General features: G+C 39.3%; 1 protein-coding gene across 1 annotated transcript in view; it reads right to left on the bottom strand.

Moving 5' to 3' along the window:
- Window positions 1–2,798: 2,798 nt before the first annotated feature.
- The window catches only part of LOC104278833 (Down syndrome cell adhesion molecule), a gene marked incomplete at both ends in the record, with an annotated part of 62,576 nt that continues 47,104 nt past the window's right edge, over window positions 2,799–18,270 (bottom strand). The window contains 4 exons of the mRNA XM_009875929.1: window positions 2,799–3,101; window positions 6,616–6,813; window positions 10,680–10,829; window positions 15,180–15,295. Of these exons, the coding sequence (XP_009874231.1) occupies window positions 2,799–3,101; window positions 6,616–6,813; window positions 10,680–10,829; window positions 15,180–15,295 (767 nt within the window). The remainder of the gene's footprint in view (window positions 3,102–6,615; window positions 6,814–10,679; window positions 10,830–15,179; window positions 15,296–18,270) is intronic.

Below are 18,270 nucleotides of genomic sequence, written 5' to 3'. Positions count from 1 at the left end.
GTAGATGGTTTGATCAGCAGACTCAGCTGTGCAGGTACAAAAGAATCCTGAGATGCTCAGAAAAAGCGAGGAAACAACCAGTGATACGAGTTGGGATGTGCTCAGAAACTCAAATGAAGGTCTTCTGAAGACAAGCCCCAGGTGATATAACATTTTGCTAGCTCATAGCAAACACTTCTGATAGCAACAAGCTAAGAAATAGGTGTGGTAATGGATAATGAAGTTACGGCTAATGAAGTCTTCATGAGTAAACTCCATTATCACCTTTGTTGAGTAAAGTGGTAGCTTTGCCATTGGATACATTAGTTTCAAAATGTCCATTTATAAAAATAATTTTTTGTTACAATCTTTCTGAAACTGTCTTATAATTGTTGGGGGTTATTTTGAGAAAAAAAAAGAGTACTACTTATTGTGGCCTCGTAAACATTTATTGCAGCCATAAAAATTTCAATAGGAAATGTTCCAGGCCACTTGAAAAGTGAGAAAAAAAAATAGGCAGGAGGAAGCATAAGTTATTGAAAGTGACATTGTACAAGAAAGAGATTCAACTGACGGAGAAGAAAAAAAGCAAAGCACCATAAAACCAGGTAAAACTTAACTTGAAAGAAAAGACTGACTTCAAGGAACAATAAAGATCTGCTTAAGAAACATGCCAGTGCTTCATCTCATCTACTTAATCTAAATACCATCACTTCTTAATTTCTTTTCCATGTTCCCACGCATAGAATTACTTTGATTAATTGTATTTGTATTATTAATTAATTCCACAGAATTCCTGAAGTGGTGGGCAAAAGAAGAAAGATGCCCAGTAAGTCTTTTCTCACTGATTTGAAAGCACATCAGTCTGTCTGCTGATACTTAACATTCTTTCTACCCCTATGTTTTGTTTAAAGCTCTTCATAAAGTACCTTTTAATAACATCGCATTCAATATTTATGGGCAAAATTGTTCCACAGGAATACTCAATTTTTTTCCCAAGTATTGAAACTAATTATCAGTTCCATCATATATCACATTTCCTTACTGCAAAGGAAAGCCAAAGCTAATCAAGAGAAGGAGGTAAATGTTCAAGCCATTTAACTAACAGAGGTAAAGACGGCTACAAGTCTGTAATCCACTACAGGGGCTCTGATGATATTCCAACCCCAGAAAATTTTAACTCAAGCACAGGGACTAAATTTTGGTATTGTATGCCCTCAAGAAAATTATATTTATATGGAATATATTAGAATATTTCCAAATACTAAATATGCATAAATAATGTATTTGCAACATTAAAGGAAGAGAGTAAGCTATTTGTTAAAGAAATGATAAAAAGTGTTTGTTGACTGACTGGAAGGAGAGGGCTGCAATTTTGACTTAGTTGTGAATGCAGATGCTTCCCTTTAGCAGAGCAAGGATAAATATTTATCTTACTTTTCTGAGTTAGAAATGAAAATTATTTTTATCTTTGTCCATTTCTGCAGCTCCTGGGCTTGTGGTTCTACTCTGTGACTACATAGAAATCACTCATTTCTCTCACTATTTTATTTCCTACTTATTTTCTCTCTTATCTACCTGTATGATACACTAATTTCCTGCTTTGTGTATTATAACATTCTACCTCCTGCCTGGTCTTTTTAATTCCCATGCTCTTTTAGCTTTCACTAGCAAAATCCTTTATGCTTTCTTTTTAGTGTCAGGTCCTGCTTTTGAATGACTTCCCTGACACCACTGTCTATATTCCATTCCTTTGTCCTCACAGCAACTGCTTTTCCTTTTCATGTGTATCTTAAGCAAAAGACCTTAGTTTATTCGTTAGTCTTTTTTACATATATGAGCACTACTGACTACTTCCTGTGCAAATAAGTAGCCCCACCCACACTGCCAAATGTATATTAAAAATAAAAATACAATAAAATAAAATATAAAAAATAAAAAAAGCACACAAATATAATTATGCCTTTTTCTCATTTGGATCCTCCCCTACAATGTCACATCACATATTCAGTAACAAAGACTGACAAATCTTCTGAGAAGATTTTATAATGTGTTTGATCTCAGAGTACAATAAATAATCTACCTATGCTGTTGTGCACTAGGGTATCATGAGAAACAGCGTTCTTTGTGAACTGAAAATTTGATTGAGCCCAACAGATGGATGCCCCTCAGGCACCTTTAGTCAGTAAGAAGTTGGAGTGAGTTTAAATTTCTCTGAAGTTAGAAGGCTCCATATCCCTCGAGCTATTATAATGTTTTAATTTTCTTGATTTTTTATTCTCTCTCCTTTAGATAATCCTAGTTTGATATTAGGAGATGTCAAAGAGAATATAATAGCTCAGGAACATCACCGAAGGGTTATTACAACCTGACGAGATGTTACGAGTCAGAAGGGATTGTACATCTTCTACAAACTGTTTTATGAACTGTTTTGATAGCAAACCTTTGCTCTCAAATAAAAAGTATTGCTGTAAGACACATTTTATTATTGGGTGGTTTGAGGGCATATGTACCCCATATGGTTATTTATCCCAGAAACGTCTATTGCGTCATGGCTGAAGCTGTAGAGGAGTGGATTTGATGGCTGAGACAGTCCATTTCTGTTCCCAAATTTCCAAGTTTCTGATTTTTCTACATATGGGAGAATATACTAGAATTTTATATTAGCTGGGACAAAAAGCAAGTATTTCTTTAAGTAGTTACAGGATATATTTTGCATTTTCTTCCTTCCCTGTGATAGACTCTCTCCCGTTACCCAGCCCCGGCGTGAGCTGGAATGCTCACCCCAAGGACCAAACCACCACCTCTAACGTTCTCACCTGGCCGATGTGCCTTTGGAACTGCCATGTTCATCACTCGTCCTCCATCCTGAGGTTTAGGGGGGGATGCGGTAAACCTGCAAATCCCCGACTCTGACGGCGTGCTTGAGGTCAGACTGTCTGTGTAGTCATTAGTCCCTGCCGTGAGCTGCTCCGACGATGTGTCTGATATGAAGCACTCTGTTATGGTGAACTTGGCATGTCTCAGCTGCTCTTCCATTTTTGCGTGCTCGTACGCTCTCGCTAACTCTTCGTAAGTTGAGGAGGCACTTTCCGTGGAGACCATGCTGCTTCTTGCTCGATCTAAACACCAGATATATAAATAAATAAATAAACACCTGCATGACCCTTTTTGGAAGGAAAGCTGTGAGCATGATAGTATTTCTTCATAAAATGCAGAGCCCTTGAAGTAATCAAGGTGATTTAAATAAGTCTGCTTCACTATAAATGTCTGCACAATTTTTGGTTTAGTCAGTTACTCAGTAATTACAGATAATCTGAAGAGAAGTACAATTCTGCTAGCAGCATTACATGGCTTAGCATTAAATTCACGCTTTAGAAGAAATAACCTTTAATACATGAAAAAGGTTACTTTAATTTTTATATTTTCTTTACAAAAAATAATTTCTGTAAAAGTTAAATGCACTGAAAATATTAAACCCCACAAAACAGATTTATCAAAATGAGATACAACTTCTTTACATTATCTTTTTAATGTATCTCAGAAATATTTCTGTGAGGTGATATCTGGATGAGAAAGGACTGTGTTTCTGTGCCTGTTTCAAACTTTTTTCTTTTTTTTTTTTTTTTGAAAAAACCCTGAGGACAAAAGCCAAACATAAAGACAGTGTCTCTCAGGCATTATCTCTGACTGAGACAACAGGTAAAAAATAACCCGTTTTATACAGAGCAAAGGTCTTAAGAAAGCAGTTCTGTTTGGTAGCCACCAGCCTGAAGGTGCTTTTTTCCATGCTGCTGAAGCTGATGGAGGCTTCCTATCTGACCTACGAGCTGGTCTTTTTTGCTGATGAGTTTCTGAGAAAAACAGTATTTCTTAAACAAACACTATCACTGAAGATGTGAATAGCTACTGATATATCAAAAAGCATTCTGGAAACGCATCACTCATTTCTGCAGGAACATATCACCAATCTGTTGCACCCATCGTGCTTCCACTTTGCAGGCCGGAAGAGCAGATTTTCAAAAGCTCCTTGGGCAGAAGTCGTTTCATCACAAGATCTATACAATTTCAGACATTGTTGGTAATGTTCAATAAACAGGCACAATGTAATAGCTAATTCATAAAAATGGGACTCCTATAGCAGCCAGAGGCAACTGTGTTGTTATTGCAAATCTTTATCTTTTTTATTGTGTGCTAGGATCCTTGCATCAGTTTTCATTGACCACAAAGAACAACACTCCTGACACTTGTAAATAGGATCATGCATTATTTAAAATGACAAATACTTCTACAATATTCTGTAACTTGCTTAAGATTTTGAGCAGGCCGTAACTTAAAAAAAAGGTCATTTTTTTTGTTCCCCATCCCCCAAAACATCATACCATTTTTAACATTTGATTTGTAAATAAACAAATTTTCTTTGTAAATAATGTCTTGCCAAATTTCTGACCAGCGGGAAACTCCTGGAAAGCTGCAGTTTCCCAGCGCCATAGAGCAATGTCTGTAAATATGATAGTCACTTAAAAGGTCCCAGTTGGGTCCATGAATCTCAGAACCTGCAGCTTCCCATATCCCATTCCCTGGGGAGGCTATTCCAGGAAGAATCTGCTTGAACACATTCTCCATATTTGAGGAAAGTTCATCCAAGTCCAGCATGAACTTCATGAAACCTAGATTCATCAGAAAATTACTATTGGCCTCTGTTTAGAACTTTTGAACTGAGTTATAGCTGTGAGCTATTGTAATACATTTCTCCTATACATAAAAGCTACTGCTCTCTAAAGCCGGAATTGTTTTGATAATAAGGGCTAAATTCTGTCAAATATCAACTGCATCAACTAGATTCAGAAATCTGAACTCCATATTGGAAAAGTGATCAAATGTGCACAGTACTTTAATTGACATTTAAACACATAATATGTCTGCATCTGTTAGAATGTTTATTTGGAAATTTTAAACTTCAGAAGTATGTAGTTTATACTGTCTCTATTTTTTTTAGTAGCTATGCTAAAACTTAGATTATGAAGTCTGTTTAAAAAATTGTGTGTAGTTTGCCTATTAAACCATGCAGCAAATTAAATTCTCCACCCTTTGCCATGTGCATTGGAAAACATCCTTGAGCGACAAAATGTTGGAACATATGCAAATGCACCTGAAATCTGGGATGTCTAGAAAAAGGGATTCTGACATAACATTTGCTATTTATATTTGTATCTGTACAGCTATTAGAGTTAATCCTTAAAGCCTTATGATAATTCTACATGAATAAATTATCATGAGATTGCCAGCTGGCTAAAGGTACCTACTGAATGCTGTTACCCTGTGGAGACAACATAGGGGTCTGCAAGTTTAAGAGGATGAATTGTGAAAAGATGAGAACTTCAACCTATAAATTACTGGATGTAAGAGAAGTCAGCTGCTTGTTCTTACAGAGAAAAGTCACACTGATTTTCACAGTGAAAGCCCAGTCTCATCTACTGCTTTCTAGCTATAACACATAGCTTTTTCACATGTCAAACACTTTTGCCCTAAAATCAGGACAGAAGGTAGGCAACTCATTCTGAGGATGCCAGAGTAATCCTGGATTTGCTTTTGCCAGGCATACCTCTAAAAAGTATTTTACTTTTCTTCACATTTAACCTTTATTAGATTTATTGTAAGTTCTCTACTATAAGGTTGGTGAAAAACTGGCACAAGTTGCCCAGACAGGTGGTGTTTCCCCATCCCTGGAGGCATTCAAGGTCAGGCTGGATGGGGTTCTGAGCAACCTGATCCAGTTAAAGATGTCTCTGCTCACTGCAGGGGGCTTGGACTAGATGACCTTTCAAGGTCCCTTCCAACCCAATGCATTCTATGATTCTATTCTATTCTTCTGCTTAATCATTTACTCATTTATTTGCCTTTTATTTTTGGTCATTTGTTCAGTATACAGCAGAGGAGAAAGATATATTTGGTTTTTTTCAGTTACAATCGCATTTATAATGCGAAGACATCAAGAAGAGAGGAAGACTGCAGGCAGAATAGTTATTTAATGTCTCCCCACTTATTACCTAGAGGAATAAAACCAATGCTGTTTCTCAGGAAAATGGGCATTAGTTGCTGCAGTATTCAGTGATATGAATGGATTTTGACTTTGCCTCTAACGCCACAGATTTTTCCCACTTTTTATTTTTTCCACTTAGAATAAACCCTATGAACATATTATGTGAATGTGAAAAGGGAAATACAAACCTCAACATAGCTCAAACCTTAAAACCACTCCACCTATGACTCAGGCAAATTCTTGGTTGCTAATACTGCCCCTTCCTGGTCAATGCCATTTCATGCAGTAAATTATCTTATATTTTCCTTCAGATATAGGAAGTGCTGCACTTCATCTTCAGGAAAAATTACAACCGTATCATTCAAAGGACTCCAGTATGTGTGTGTGGCATGAGAAACTGCAGGCACAATATTTGTTATCATTAGCACTACACGCCATTTGTGGCACTCCTTATATATAGCCTGCAGAAAAACACCCTCGCAAGGAAAGATAGTGACACCTGAGCACCAAATGAAGTGCACTGAAGACCAAGAAGGTTACTGGAGCTACTGTTGCCAGGTTTTCACAATGCAGCCCCGCAGAGAGCCCCGTACCTGTGTCCTGTGAGGGGCTGACGCTGTAGCTATCGCTTTCCTTGTCCACCGATCCCGCCGGCCTGGGGGTGGGCAGCCTCCAGTCGGTGGTGAGGGTATGAGCTGATATGGTGGGGTGAGGTCTGTTGAGGGTCCACTGGCTAGCGTAACGGTTGCGAGCCGTGGGTCCGGTTTTGGCACTCCTCCTTGTGGTAGGATCTGCGGTAGATAACAGAGAGGGTCTTTGCCACGAGGTTCTTGAATTGATAAGGAAACAAGCCCAGCCAGAATGGAATGGCCACTGAAATCATGTTGGTTAAAAAAACCAACAAAACATTCTTTGGAGGGGAAAAGAGTGAACAGTGAAAGTGCTGTTCATTACCAAACTGCTAACATTTTTAAAATACCCTCTTTCTAATGAAACCTTACATTTAAAAAAAGTGTGCAGGTAAAGAGCTGAGAGCTTCGCCAATCTCCAAATGACACATTCATTTATCCCTATACTTTACTTACTAAACCACTTCGAGATGTGAAAGAGCACAAGGCAAGTAGATCTGGTCACACCACATCTGAAGTGAAGTCTGAGGTAAATTACCAGCATAGATGTGCCTCAGAAACACGCTACAGAAGGTCTCTGAGCTCTCTGCTCAGAAATGTGGTGATACAATTTCCTGCTCTGGACATTTTGGTATGCTTTTGCTATATTACAATATGAATAAGCTACAGATTCCTTGTTTTTTTAACAAGTAGCCAAGGCATAAAACATAACTTGTAATAGTGCCATGAGAGTTTCACTGGGAACTCAGGTTCATAAAGATTTGACTGTTTAAAAAAAAATAGTAAATAAACACAATTTATTAAACTTTTAAAAATAATCTGCTACTTGTTTAAGGTCAGCAATGTTTTATTTTCTGTTATCCTAGAGATAATACAGTGACCAAGGGAGTAAAAGTGAACTATCTGCCAAAACTGATCTCCTTAATTTTGTTAATGAATAGTTCTTCTGTAAAACTCCTTAACTCCTTAACAAAGCAAGTGGAACAGAAAAATCATTATGTGACTAAGAGAAAATGACTAAATCAGCACTGAAGGATTTCTCTTCGAAGCTTCTGAAAGGATATTACTAACAATAGAGAGAGAGGGCATTAGAAATGAAAAATTCAAATCTATTCAAATGTTCTTTGACATTCAAATGGTGAAGTTGTCAGTCTCTGAGGTAAGAGACTTCAGCAGAAGCAATTTAAAGAAAAAAAAAACAATACCCAGATAATGACTCTGAGCATTTCTTCTGCCTAAGCATTCCCACTAAGAATTTATATTCTGCTGCTTCAATGAAACACAGCACTTATTTACAAAGACCAGCTACAGTCTAATCCTTCTATTTCACATCTTCCCCCTGCAGCAATGGAAAAACATGAACTTAGTGCCATTGATAATTGATTCTCCTGGTAACGCAACACATAGCTGCCTCACATGGAAAACGTCCAAAAACACACATGGCATGAGGTGGCCAGCCTGTCAGTGTAAACCAATGCCTGCACCAGCTGTGGCAAGTTGGCACATGGCTGTCATGTACCCAGAGGAGAGCCTCATGCCTGCTTTCAGGGAACACAAGGACAGCAGGGGAGTGCTGGTGGGACAACTCTTGGCCTGGTGCAAGGTCTGCTTGTTCTGGAAAAATATCAGGGAAATCTCAACAATGTATATAAATACCTGAAGGGAATGTGCAAAGAGGACAGAATCAGGCTCTTTTTGGTGGTGCCCAGTGATAGGACCAGAGGTAGTGGGCACAAGTTGAACCATGGGAATTTTCCTTTAAACGTCAGGAAACACTATTGTGAGAGAGGCTGAACACTGGTACAGGTTGCCCAGAGATGTGGTTGAGTCTCTATCCTTGGAAAAATTGAAAATTCATCTGGGTATGACCCTGGGAAACCATCTCTAACTGACCTTTCTTTAAGCAGAGGGGTTGGAATAGGGAGTGCCCAGAGGTCCTTTTCAACCTCAACTATACTCTGATCACAGAATCAGAGAATCAGAGAATCAGAGAATCACAGAACCACAGAACCACAGAATCACAGAATGTTAGGGGTTGGAAGGGACCTCAAAAGATCATCTAGTCCAATCCCTGCTGCCAGAGCAGGAGGGACTGATCGTGTGACTTGATGCGGTAGGCTTCGTCAGCAACTTGAAGGAGGTGGGAGAGCCTGCTGCCAGCACAGAGGAGGTCGCTTCTCGTCTTGCTGACCAAGTACTGCTCAGTACATGCTCAGCAGGAGGCTCTGAACTAGCTGTGCTGTGCCTGCATAAGGGACCCTGCAGCAGAGGGAAGCTCCAGAGCTGCTTGCATGATGGAAAACAGCGCACATCTGGTGCTCTGGTTGTTAAGCCAGCTCTGCTGTCATATGCTGAAACATAACTGTAAGAGAGCTGAGGTGAGCAAGGCAAAAATTCACAGAGTGTACCTCTTCTATCAATAAATACAGAAAAGCTAAAGAGTAACTTTAAAAGTGATGTAAGGGAATATTTACAAACCAATGAGTGTGAGTGCGCTCAGATGGGAGGATCCATAACCTCTGAGACACTCAGCTGGATATTGCTCCCCTCTTCACAGAGAAAGTTGAGGATCTAGACAGAACCTCATAGCCCAGCAACTACCAAAAATATATTAGTGTCTTAAATTGGGAGAACATCACTTAAATGTCTTTGACTCAGCCCCATGCACTGCTGCAGTCAGATCTTTGCTGCATAATGAAAGTGATGATGGATTTCTGTATCCAAAGCTGGTGTGGACACAGATCATATTCTTACATTTGAGTTAAATCCAAGTTTAACTTGAAGGAAGTCTCCCCCTAACTTCAGTGAAATGAAGCACATAACTGCATACAAAAAGGGGATTAGGTAGGGAAGGTGCTGATGCTATAAAATGCTATAGTATAACATAGGCAGGCAATTTTGGGTGGCGCCTCTTTCCTTATTAGAAAGGCAGGTTTGGAAAACAATGGAAAGTCTATTGTTCACTCAGATGATCTTTACCTGACAATATGATAAAAATTACATGATGATAATTTTGCTCCTAGTGAGCATCTAGCCAGCATGCATATGAACTAAAGGAGCAAGACAAAAATGGTACCAGAAAGAAAAATAGTGTTTCTTGACTCTTCTAATTCAATGTGATGATTTTCCATGGATGAAAAACGGTGGTACTAATCTAGTCCTCAAAAAATAACTAACTGTAGTTTAAAAGTGTCAGAGCTAGAACAGCAGTAAGGTCAGGACTAGAATAGCTATAATTTATAAAGACTGGGGTGGAAATGAAGATGAATTGAAGATTTTTCAAATAATTTGTATTCTAACAACTGAGCTTTCAGCATTTCCGTTGACTGAACTCACGAATTCTGAAAAGGAAGTACTCCAAGAGATTTTTGAAAATGGATACTGCTGGTGAGCTACACTTTAGCAATGCTCTTAAAAATATTCATTTGATCTAGTGATTTATTTTTGTTTCCATTTACATAGATATGGAACACAATCATGAGAGAAATAAGAACGGATTGCAGCAGTATATTAATTTATTATAGTATTTTAATCACCGTAAGAATAACTCAGCATGAATATACCTTTTAAAAGTAATTTACCATAATAACTAAAACCACAAATACAACTTTTTCAGAAAAATAATAATGGGAAATGTATTTTTTGGCCTGATGGAGAGGTAAGGAGGGAAGTTGCATTTTGAAATACAATAAAGACATCACCAAGAAAAAAATATATTCGACACTAAAAGCCATTAGGCTAATTTATCCAATAAATTCTAGAAATTAAAATCTATCATGCATTTGGTTTAAGGAAAGCCAGGTATGAATTATTTCAAATTACATCTACATTTCAGATGCATATGCAATTTTTACCATATTGAATCACTAAATGCAATTGTGTAAGAAATGTTCTCTGCTGACCTAAATAGATTTCTTTCAACTTTCAGCTTGAAGAAAAATACCCATGAGGATGCAAATTCATGAGCATAGTATTCATTTTCCTACAGCTTTCTCTTTTCCAGATAACATATTTTCTTTTGTGCTTACTTGTTCCTGGCCGGGCATCGGAAACATCCACCAGTGGTCCTGTAGCTTGTGACACAGACTGGTAATGGACTGTGTGGGTGACAGTCAGTGACTTCTGCTTAGACGTCTCTCCAAAGTCAGCATCAGTGAGCAGAACCGTTGATCTGTCATCTGTAAGTAAAAAAAACCCCAACCGTCAGATAATTGAACGAATTTTGGATTTGCCTTCATAAGAGCTTTACAGCAAGTTCCCAGACCTGTTTTCAGCTGGGTGCCAACACTGACAGTGGCAGTTCGCTCTTCTCTGCAGGGCTGCAGGATAGTTTTGGGGTGTGTACCGCAGCTTGGGAGCCTCTGGGTCTAAACTTAAATTTCGTACAAAACTAAAGAATAAGTGTAATTTTCATGTTTTTCTTGGTGATTTCATAGAATCATAGAACTGTCAGGGTTGGAAGGTACCTTAAAGATCATCTAGTTCCGAACTCACTGCCATTTCCGACCTCACTGCCATAGGCAGGGACATCCCCCACTAGGTCAGGCTGCCCAGAGCCCCATCCAGCCTGGCCTTAAAAACTTCACCTTAGAGATGTGCAACTGAGATAGACTGTTAAATATCCTTCCAAAAAGCTATTTTGTGTGTCATTACTTTTGGCCCTAATTCATTTTTTTTTCCCATTATTGAGTACTGCCCCCTCCCCCTTCATTTTCAGAGATCTCAGCTGAGCTTCTGAACACGTCTTCCCAAAAGGAGGCTGTTAAGTAACATTGCTAACTAATCCTCTACCAGTCAGCTTTTTCTACAGAGACAGAATATTGCAGAAGGCTTGGTCATGATCCAAGACTGTTCTTAGGGAGCTGCATTTTTAAGCAAATGAGTACCGTAGTGAAGGCAATAGAAATATACTTGCAGGGCAGTTAAACATCCTTAAATCCAGTGTTCTGCTGTTCTGGAAGCTAAGGGCTAAGTCTTATCAGCCCTCTCTGCACCAAATCTCACTACTGTAGGTTTGAAAAAGAAAGTCTGGGGAGCTTTATGTGAGTTGTCTATGTTTTCCTCAACATAGTCAGTCCAGCTGACTACTGCATTTCCTGCACCTACAAAGAAAGGTGTGAGATGAAGCCTGGCCTTGGGAAGAACAGGAAGAAAAAGGTGAGCATTGATCTTTAATGCTGTATGGTTCTGCTGCCTATTGCTTCCCTATGAGATATATCCACCAAATTTCTAGACACACCTTGATCCCTGCAGAAAGCCAGTGTTATACAGCACCTCTGTTTTTTTTTCCTGTTGTGATATCAGTATTGTGTTTCGTTTGCTCTAAAGAGGAATCTGAGCCACTTGATCATGAAATTTCTAACAGAAATAAATCTTCCATTGACTTTGTGCTTGCAGAACAACTATTTGCATATTATCAGACTTTCTTTTGCATTTTTTTCAGTCTTTTTATCCATTCATAATAGTAATAAAAGCTCATCAAGCCACTGTCCATCATTTACCAGCAGTCCTTGCTGACTGGTGAGGACCCAGCTGACTGGAAGTCAGCCAATATAACACCCATCTATAAGAAGTGATGGAAGGATGATCGGGGAAATTACAGGCCTATCAGTTTGACTTCAATTCCAGTGAAGCTGTTGGAGCAGATCATCCCGAGTTCCATTATGCAACACATTCAGGACAAACAGGTGATCAGACCCAGTCACCTTGGGTTTACGAAGGGCAGATCCTGTTTAACAAACCTGATCTCCTTCTATGACAGGGTCACCCACTGGTTAGATGAAAGAAAGGCTGTAGATGTTGCCCGTCATGACTTTAGTAAGGCATTTGACAACATTGCCCACAGCATTCTCCTTCAGAAATTGACTGCTCTTGGCTTGGATGGGCATAGGCTTTGCTGGGTGAAAAAAAGATTAGATGGTCGAGTCCAAAGAGTTGTGGTCAATGGAGTTAAATCCAGTTGGCGGCCGGTCATGAGTGATGTCCTTCAAGGCTCATTACTGGGGCCACTCCTGTTTAACTCAGTACTGGGGCCATTCCTGTTTAATTTTATCAATGATCAGGACGAGGGAACAGAGTGCACCCTTAGTAAGTTTGCAGATGACACCAAGCTGAGTGTAAGTGTCAATCTGCTTGAGGGTAGGGAGGTTCTACAGAGGGATCTAGATAGGCTGGATTGCTGGGCCAAGGCTAGTTCCATGAGTTTCAATAAGGCCAAATGCCAGATCCTGCACTTTGGCCACAGCAACCTCTAGCAGCGCTACAGGCTTGGGGAGTAATGGCTGGCAAGCTGCCTGGCAGAGAAGGACTTGGGGTTGTGGATTGACAGTCAGCTGAACAAGAGCCAGCAGTGTGCCCAGGTGGCCAAGAAGGCCAGTGGCATTCTAACCTGTAACAGTGTGGCCAGCAGGGCGTTATGTGATCATGCCCCTGTACTGGGCTTGGGTGAGGCCACATCTTCAGTACTGTGTCCAGTTTTGGGCCCCTCAATACAAGAGTGACATGGAGGTGCTGGAGAGGGTACAGAGTTGGGCTGCCAGGCTGGTAAAGGATTTGGAGCATGTGTCATATGAGAAACAGCTGAGGGATCTGGGGCTGTTTAGCCTGGAGAGGAGACTGAGGGGAGACCTTATTGCTCTCTACAACTACCTGAAAGGAGGCTGTAGCAAGGCAGGAGCTGGTCTGTTCGCCCTAGTGGTGAGTGATAGCACAAGGAAAAATGGCCTTAAATTGTGCCAGGGGAGGTTCAGGTTGGACATTAAGAAGAATTTTTTCACTGAGAAGGTTGTCAGCCATTGGAACAGGCTGCCCAGGGGGGTGGTTGAGTCACCATCCCTGCAGTTGTTTAAGAGACGGGTAGATGTTGTGCTGAGGGACATGGTTTACTAGTGTTGATAGGGCTAGGAAAAAGTTGGACTTGATGATCTTGAAGGTCTCTTCCAGCCAAAAATGTTCTACGATTCTATTTTCAAAAAAATTTCTGCTGTACTATGCTATATACCTTTATAATGTATTTCTAAGGAGACTGGCAGCAGTGGGACTTCCATGCATTTATTTGTCAGCAGAGGTTGATCCACTTCTTTTAAGCATTCCTGGTTTTTTATTTTTTGTTATGTTTTTTTTTAACTTGACAAGACACCATTAAGGCGAACAGCTCTGCACAATAACGTAACGAGCATTTTTTTTACCCAAAGAAGGCCATAAATAGAATAAGCATTATGAAATCAAAGTACTCTGGCAAAAGATGAGCAGGTTGGGAATAAAGCCTCTTGGCAGTAAGCTATGTCAAAGACTGCCAAAGCGCCTGCTTATTCTGAGTGCTGTGTGGAGAGCTGGCTATTACCAAAGCTCTGATCGCATTGCTACAGTTAAGGCACTAATGGTATTTCCACGATAACCCTCAACTGCTCAGCAACTGTAACTCAAAAATAAAACCCATCTTTAGGGTGAAGCTTTGCCACAAAAGACTGCAACATGGAGGCAAACTTAGGGAAGGTCAAATCAGGATTAAACAAAGTCTATATTTCAGGTGAAGCATAGCTCTCCTTTTCAAAGCTGCAGGACAAATTGTCGGATGTCCTTTGAGGCCATGCCCCCATGCCAGACTGACAGCGAGCATGACGGGGCAGGGCTAAAGCAGATTGTCCATCCACAGTGCAGGCATGGACAGGAGATGATGCTCCCAGCTTGTGGAGAACTCTTCTGGCCACAACGTTCCTAGGATGCTATTAAATCTCAGCCATCCCAGGCTTCTTCTCCAGAGACTTTTATCCAAAGAAGTTAGAAAACTAAAAATATGAGTCATTCTGGAGGGTCTTGCCGTATTGTGTTTCCATGCAGTCACAAGATCAGGTTATATTTTTATTCTGTTGAGATTCCAGGCATCTTGTGTTTGCGTTATTTGGGGGGAAAAAAAAAAACCAAAAAAAGCAAACCCAAATAAACAACACCAAACAGTTCTATTTTTCATGACAGCTCAGCTATTTGCCAGCCACATAAGTAATCTTGTTTTCCACTGTGTGAAACAGTTTAGAAGTGAATTTTGCAGACATACACAAAAGCTGAAAACTGATCAAAATGTTGAAATATCATTTGCTATGATCAGGTGGATACAATATGGAATGTTTAAGTTTTAGAAGTTGGCTCTTGCAAATGTTTAAATACTGATACTGTAGTTTGAGAATTTCTTCTTCCTTATAAGTAATGCCAGTGATCGAACTGTCTAGTCAAAGCCAAAAGAGAAATCAAAATGAAAATCATAAAACTGGCAGTCTTCATTTACATTTTCTTCGTCTCTTTCCACTAGCTTCATTTTCCTAATGTCCTGCATTATTTAAAATACTGAGATTACTTAAAGTGGAAAATGTCAAAGGGGAGGAAAAAAAATCAGTTCAATTTTCAAACAGAGCAAATTACTTTTTAGCTGTATGTTCTTGATGTCTGCAACGGGGAAAAGGAATGAGGTAAAGCAAGTCCACTTAAAGTGCCTTTTATGTTAACCAGTGCAAACAAGCTCAACAAGAATTTACCAATTGTCTCCATTGTGTCCCTCTCCTCAATCAGAAGCTGCGCTCTGGGAATGTCTATGTGCATCCTCAGTGTTTGCTGTTGCTTATTAAGTGTATCTGATGTCCTGGTGTTCTTGCTAAAAACAAAAGAGATGTAAACACATTAACATTCAGTGTAAATGAAAAGATACTTGCACACTTCCTCATTTTAAATCTGTCCAGATCAAAAAAAAAAACCAAAACACATAATCAGCAAAAATACTCATATATCTTTACCTCTTTCAGAAAAAGTGCATGGTATTGATTTATTGCACACGACAAGTAGTTAGATGAATGCATAATGTAGAGGAATTCAGTCTATCCTTTATCAATAGAAATCTCCTGAAAATTTCATATAGTTTTCTCATATAATGAAATTAGTAAAAACACTTTGCAAGATGGATATTTTCTCTCATTCCTCATGAATATGAGTAAAGAAACGCACAGCTGATCAAACAAGTTTGTATGAAAATGATGTCTTGAGTAATTTCTAATTATTTTTTAACTCTTCCTTATTTTTCATTATATAAATTTCAAATGTCACTAGAGGTGATAAATGAAGAAGCAAATTAATAACTAGAGATTCCATTAATAAATTGCATAAAATAAATAAAGGTTTTAGTCTCACTGATGTTCCAAGACTAAAATTGCAAATCTTGTTTACATTAATGGATTATTTCTAATTGATTGATGCAATATTCTAAAAAAGAACATAAGCCAATTATTCTGTCATCATGCAAATTGAAACAATTTCATTTTGAAGTTTGTGTACCAGAAAATGACTTCTTAAATGAGCTGTCTACCAAAAGCAAATGAAAATGGATAGTAAAACTGAGCGCTGCAATCGTTTCTAGTACAGAGCTTGCACCAAGAAACCTTCAGATTGCATTAAAAAAACAGGAACTTTTTGCCCTTTTAGATGTAATTACTCTTTGGCAGAGAGGACATATTTGCATATTTAGGCAGGGAGGCTGAGGAAAGTTAAGACAAATCAGCCAGTAGTGTGATCCAAGTGCTCACACTTCAAAGAGCTTTAAAATCCAAGTGGAGGCTTATTTTCTCGTGTAAAATAGTTGTAGATCACTCAGTTTAATTCTCCTTTGGCAATGAATTATTGTTGCTAATGGGATCAGCAGAGGACTATTAAGCTGCTTGATGATAAGCTCATGTCTTCTGTGAGTACAAGCCTCTAGATAGATTAATGTAAGTGTGATGAGCCCACATCTCTAGATAATTTACCTTAACTTCCTGCTGCATCTCAGTGTGAGCATGACCTAACTATTGTAGGTTCAAAGGTCCTCCTACAGTCCGATTTAGGAGGAACTTCCTTGTCACGTGGTCAGTAATTCTGCTCCAAATCCTAGAGTGAGATCCCCAAGGCACACCTCTCTGACTGATTCTCGCCTTTTGGCTTTCTGTGCTTTTCTGGTCCCCAGCATTAACACTATCTATGTGTCTCAAACTTCAATGTCTCTGTCTTTACCTGGGTGGTTACGTGGTACTGTTACCATCATGTACCGATAGACAGCTGAAATTCACTCAACAGCCTGTAACTGGTGCCTCACTTAATCATGATGGAAGAAAAATATCAGGAAAGCTACCAAAGGGCTGCCAGACTTTTCTCCATATATAATCAGTGGAGAACAGTAGTTACAGTGTCTTATTAAGCACATAAATTTTCAAAGACGTTTAGGAATCTAAAATGCAGTTAAACCCCGCACTGATGTTCTCAAGGTCTCTCCATGGATTTGATGTCACTCTCCTATCAGTTTCCACTCAAGCTGCAGAAATGAGAAGAAAATCAGACTAATATCTTATCTGCATGCTCTTGAAAAGTTGGACTACTTTGGGATGTCAGTAGTCATCAGGTAGAAAACTGAATTTCTGAGGTCCAATTTCAATTAATAATCGATAAGTCAAGAGTTACAGGATGCAGGCAATCAGATACCTGTAAAATCTGTGCAACACATAACTTAGTCCAATAAATGCATCATTGCACCTCTCCTCTGCTCATCAGGGATGCAGGAGATAAAGGGATTAAATCAGATATCATCTTCAGAAAATGCAGACCCCAGAATCCCAGTGAGACCTAGAAGCTCTTCTGCAGTACTCACACTCTGTATTCCTACTGTTACAAAGTATTTGGCTGCACAGAAAGTACTGTTTGGACAACAGGGAGCAGAAGGACAGCTCCCCAGGTTTGCAGTTGTATTGCTCACCTGGCAAAAGAGAATTTTGAATCCCATTCTTGACTCCAAGGATAGCTTTATGCAAAATACGTGGGAGATCCTTCAAGCCAGAACTGGAACCCAGGCCCCCCTATATTCAAGAAAACTCCCTCTACGCTCAAGAGTTCCACCTTGTTTTGTGTTCTCTCTCTCTCTCCTCCTTACTGGTCTAATTAACTCTCCTGTATCCAGCTGCATGGTGACATGGAGCATCCAAACATAGAACAGGCAATTAGCAGTAGCAAGAGGGTTGCTGCTGATTAGCATGCTATCTCTTTCTGGTTCAAGGAATTTTGAATTATTTTCTGCATACCACTATAGCTGAACTTTCAAGTTATAAAAACCTAAAGTGCCAACAGCAATTAAGTGCCTCGAGGACATGGCAGCAAGGCAAAGATTTTCAGGACTGCAGTTTTGAAGTTCAGTGCCCAAGTACTTTCTAGCACAGGAAAACAGAGACATCAAAGTATTATAAAATCTGGTGGATGAGGAGTCCAATGATTAGTTATTTAAAGGAAGGAAACATATCTACTTATATTTTCCTTACCTTACAGATATAAAATTCACAAACTTAAGTATGTGCTATGGCTATTCTTTACCTGCCAGACCTTACAGAAAGGTAGAGCAATTTGGTTTGGAAAAGACCATTGAGATCATCGAGTCCAACTGTTAACCTAGTGATGTCAGGTTCACCAATAAACCACGGCCCTAAGTGCCACATCTACACATCTTTTAAATACTTTCAGTGATGATGACTCCACCACTTCCCTGGGCAGCTTGTTCCAGTGCTTAATACCCTTTGGGTGAAGAAATTTTTCCTAATATCCAATCTAAACCTCCCATTT

Source organism: Apaloderma vittatum, unplaced genomic scaffold (genome assembly GCF_000703405.1).
Source record: "Apaloderma vittatum isolate BGI_N311 unplaced genomic scaffold, ASM70340v1 scaffold8639, whole genome shotgun sequence".
Lineage (NCBI taxonomy): Eukaryota > Metazoa > Chordata > Aves > Trogoniformes > Trogonidae > Apaloderma > Apaloderma vittatum.
The sequence above is the reverse complement of the archived record's forward strand: the minus strand, read 5'-3'. Positions and strand labels throughout refer to the sequence as shown.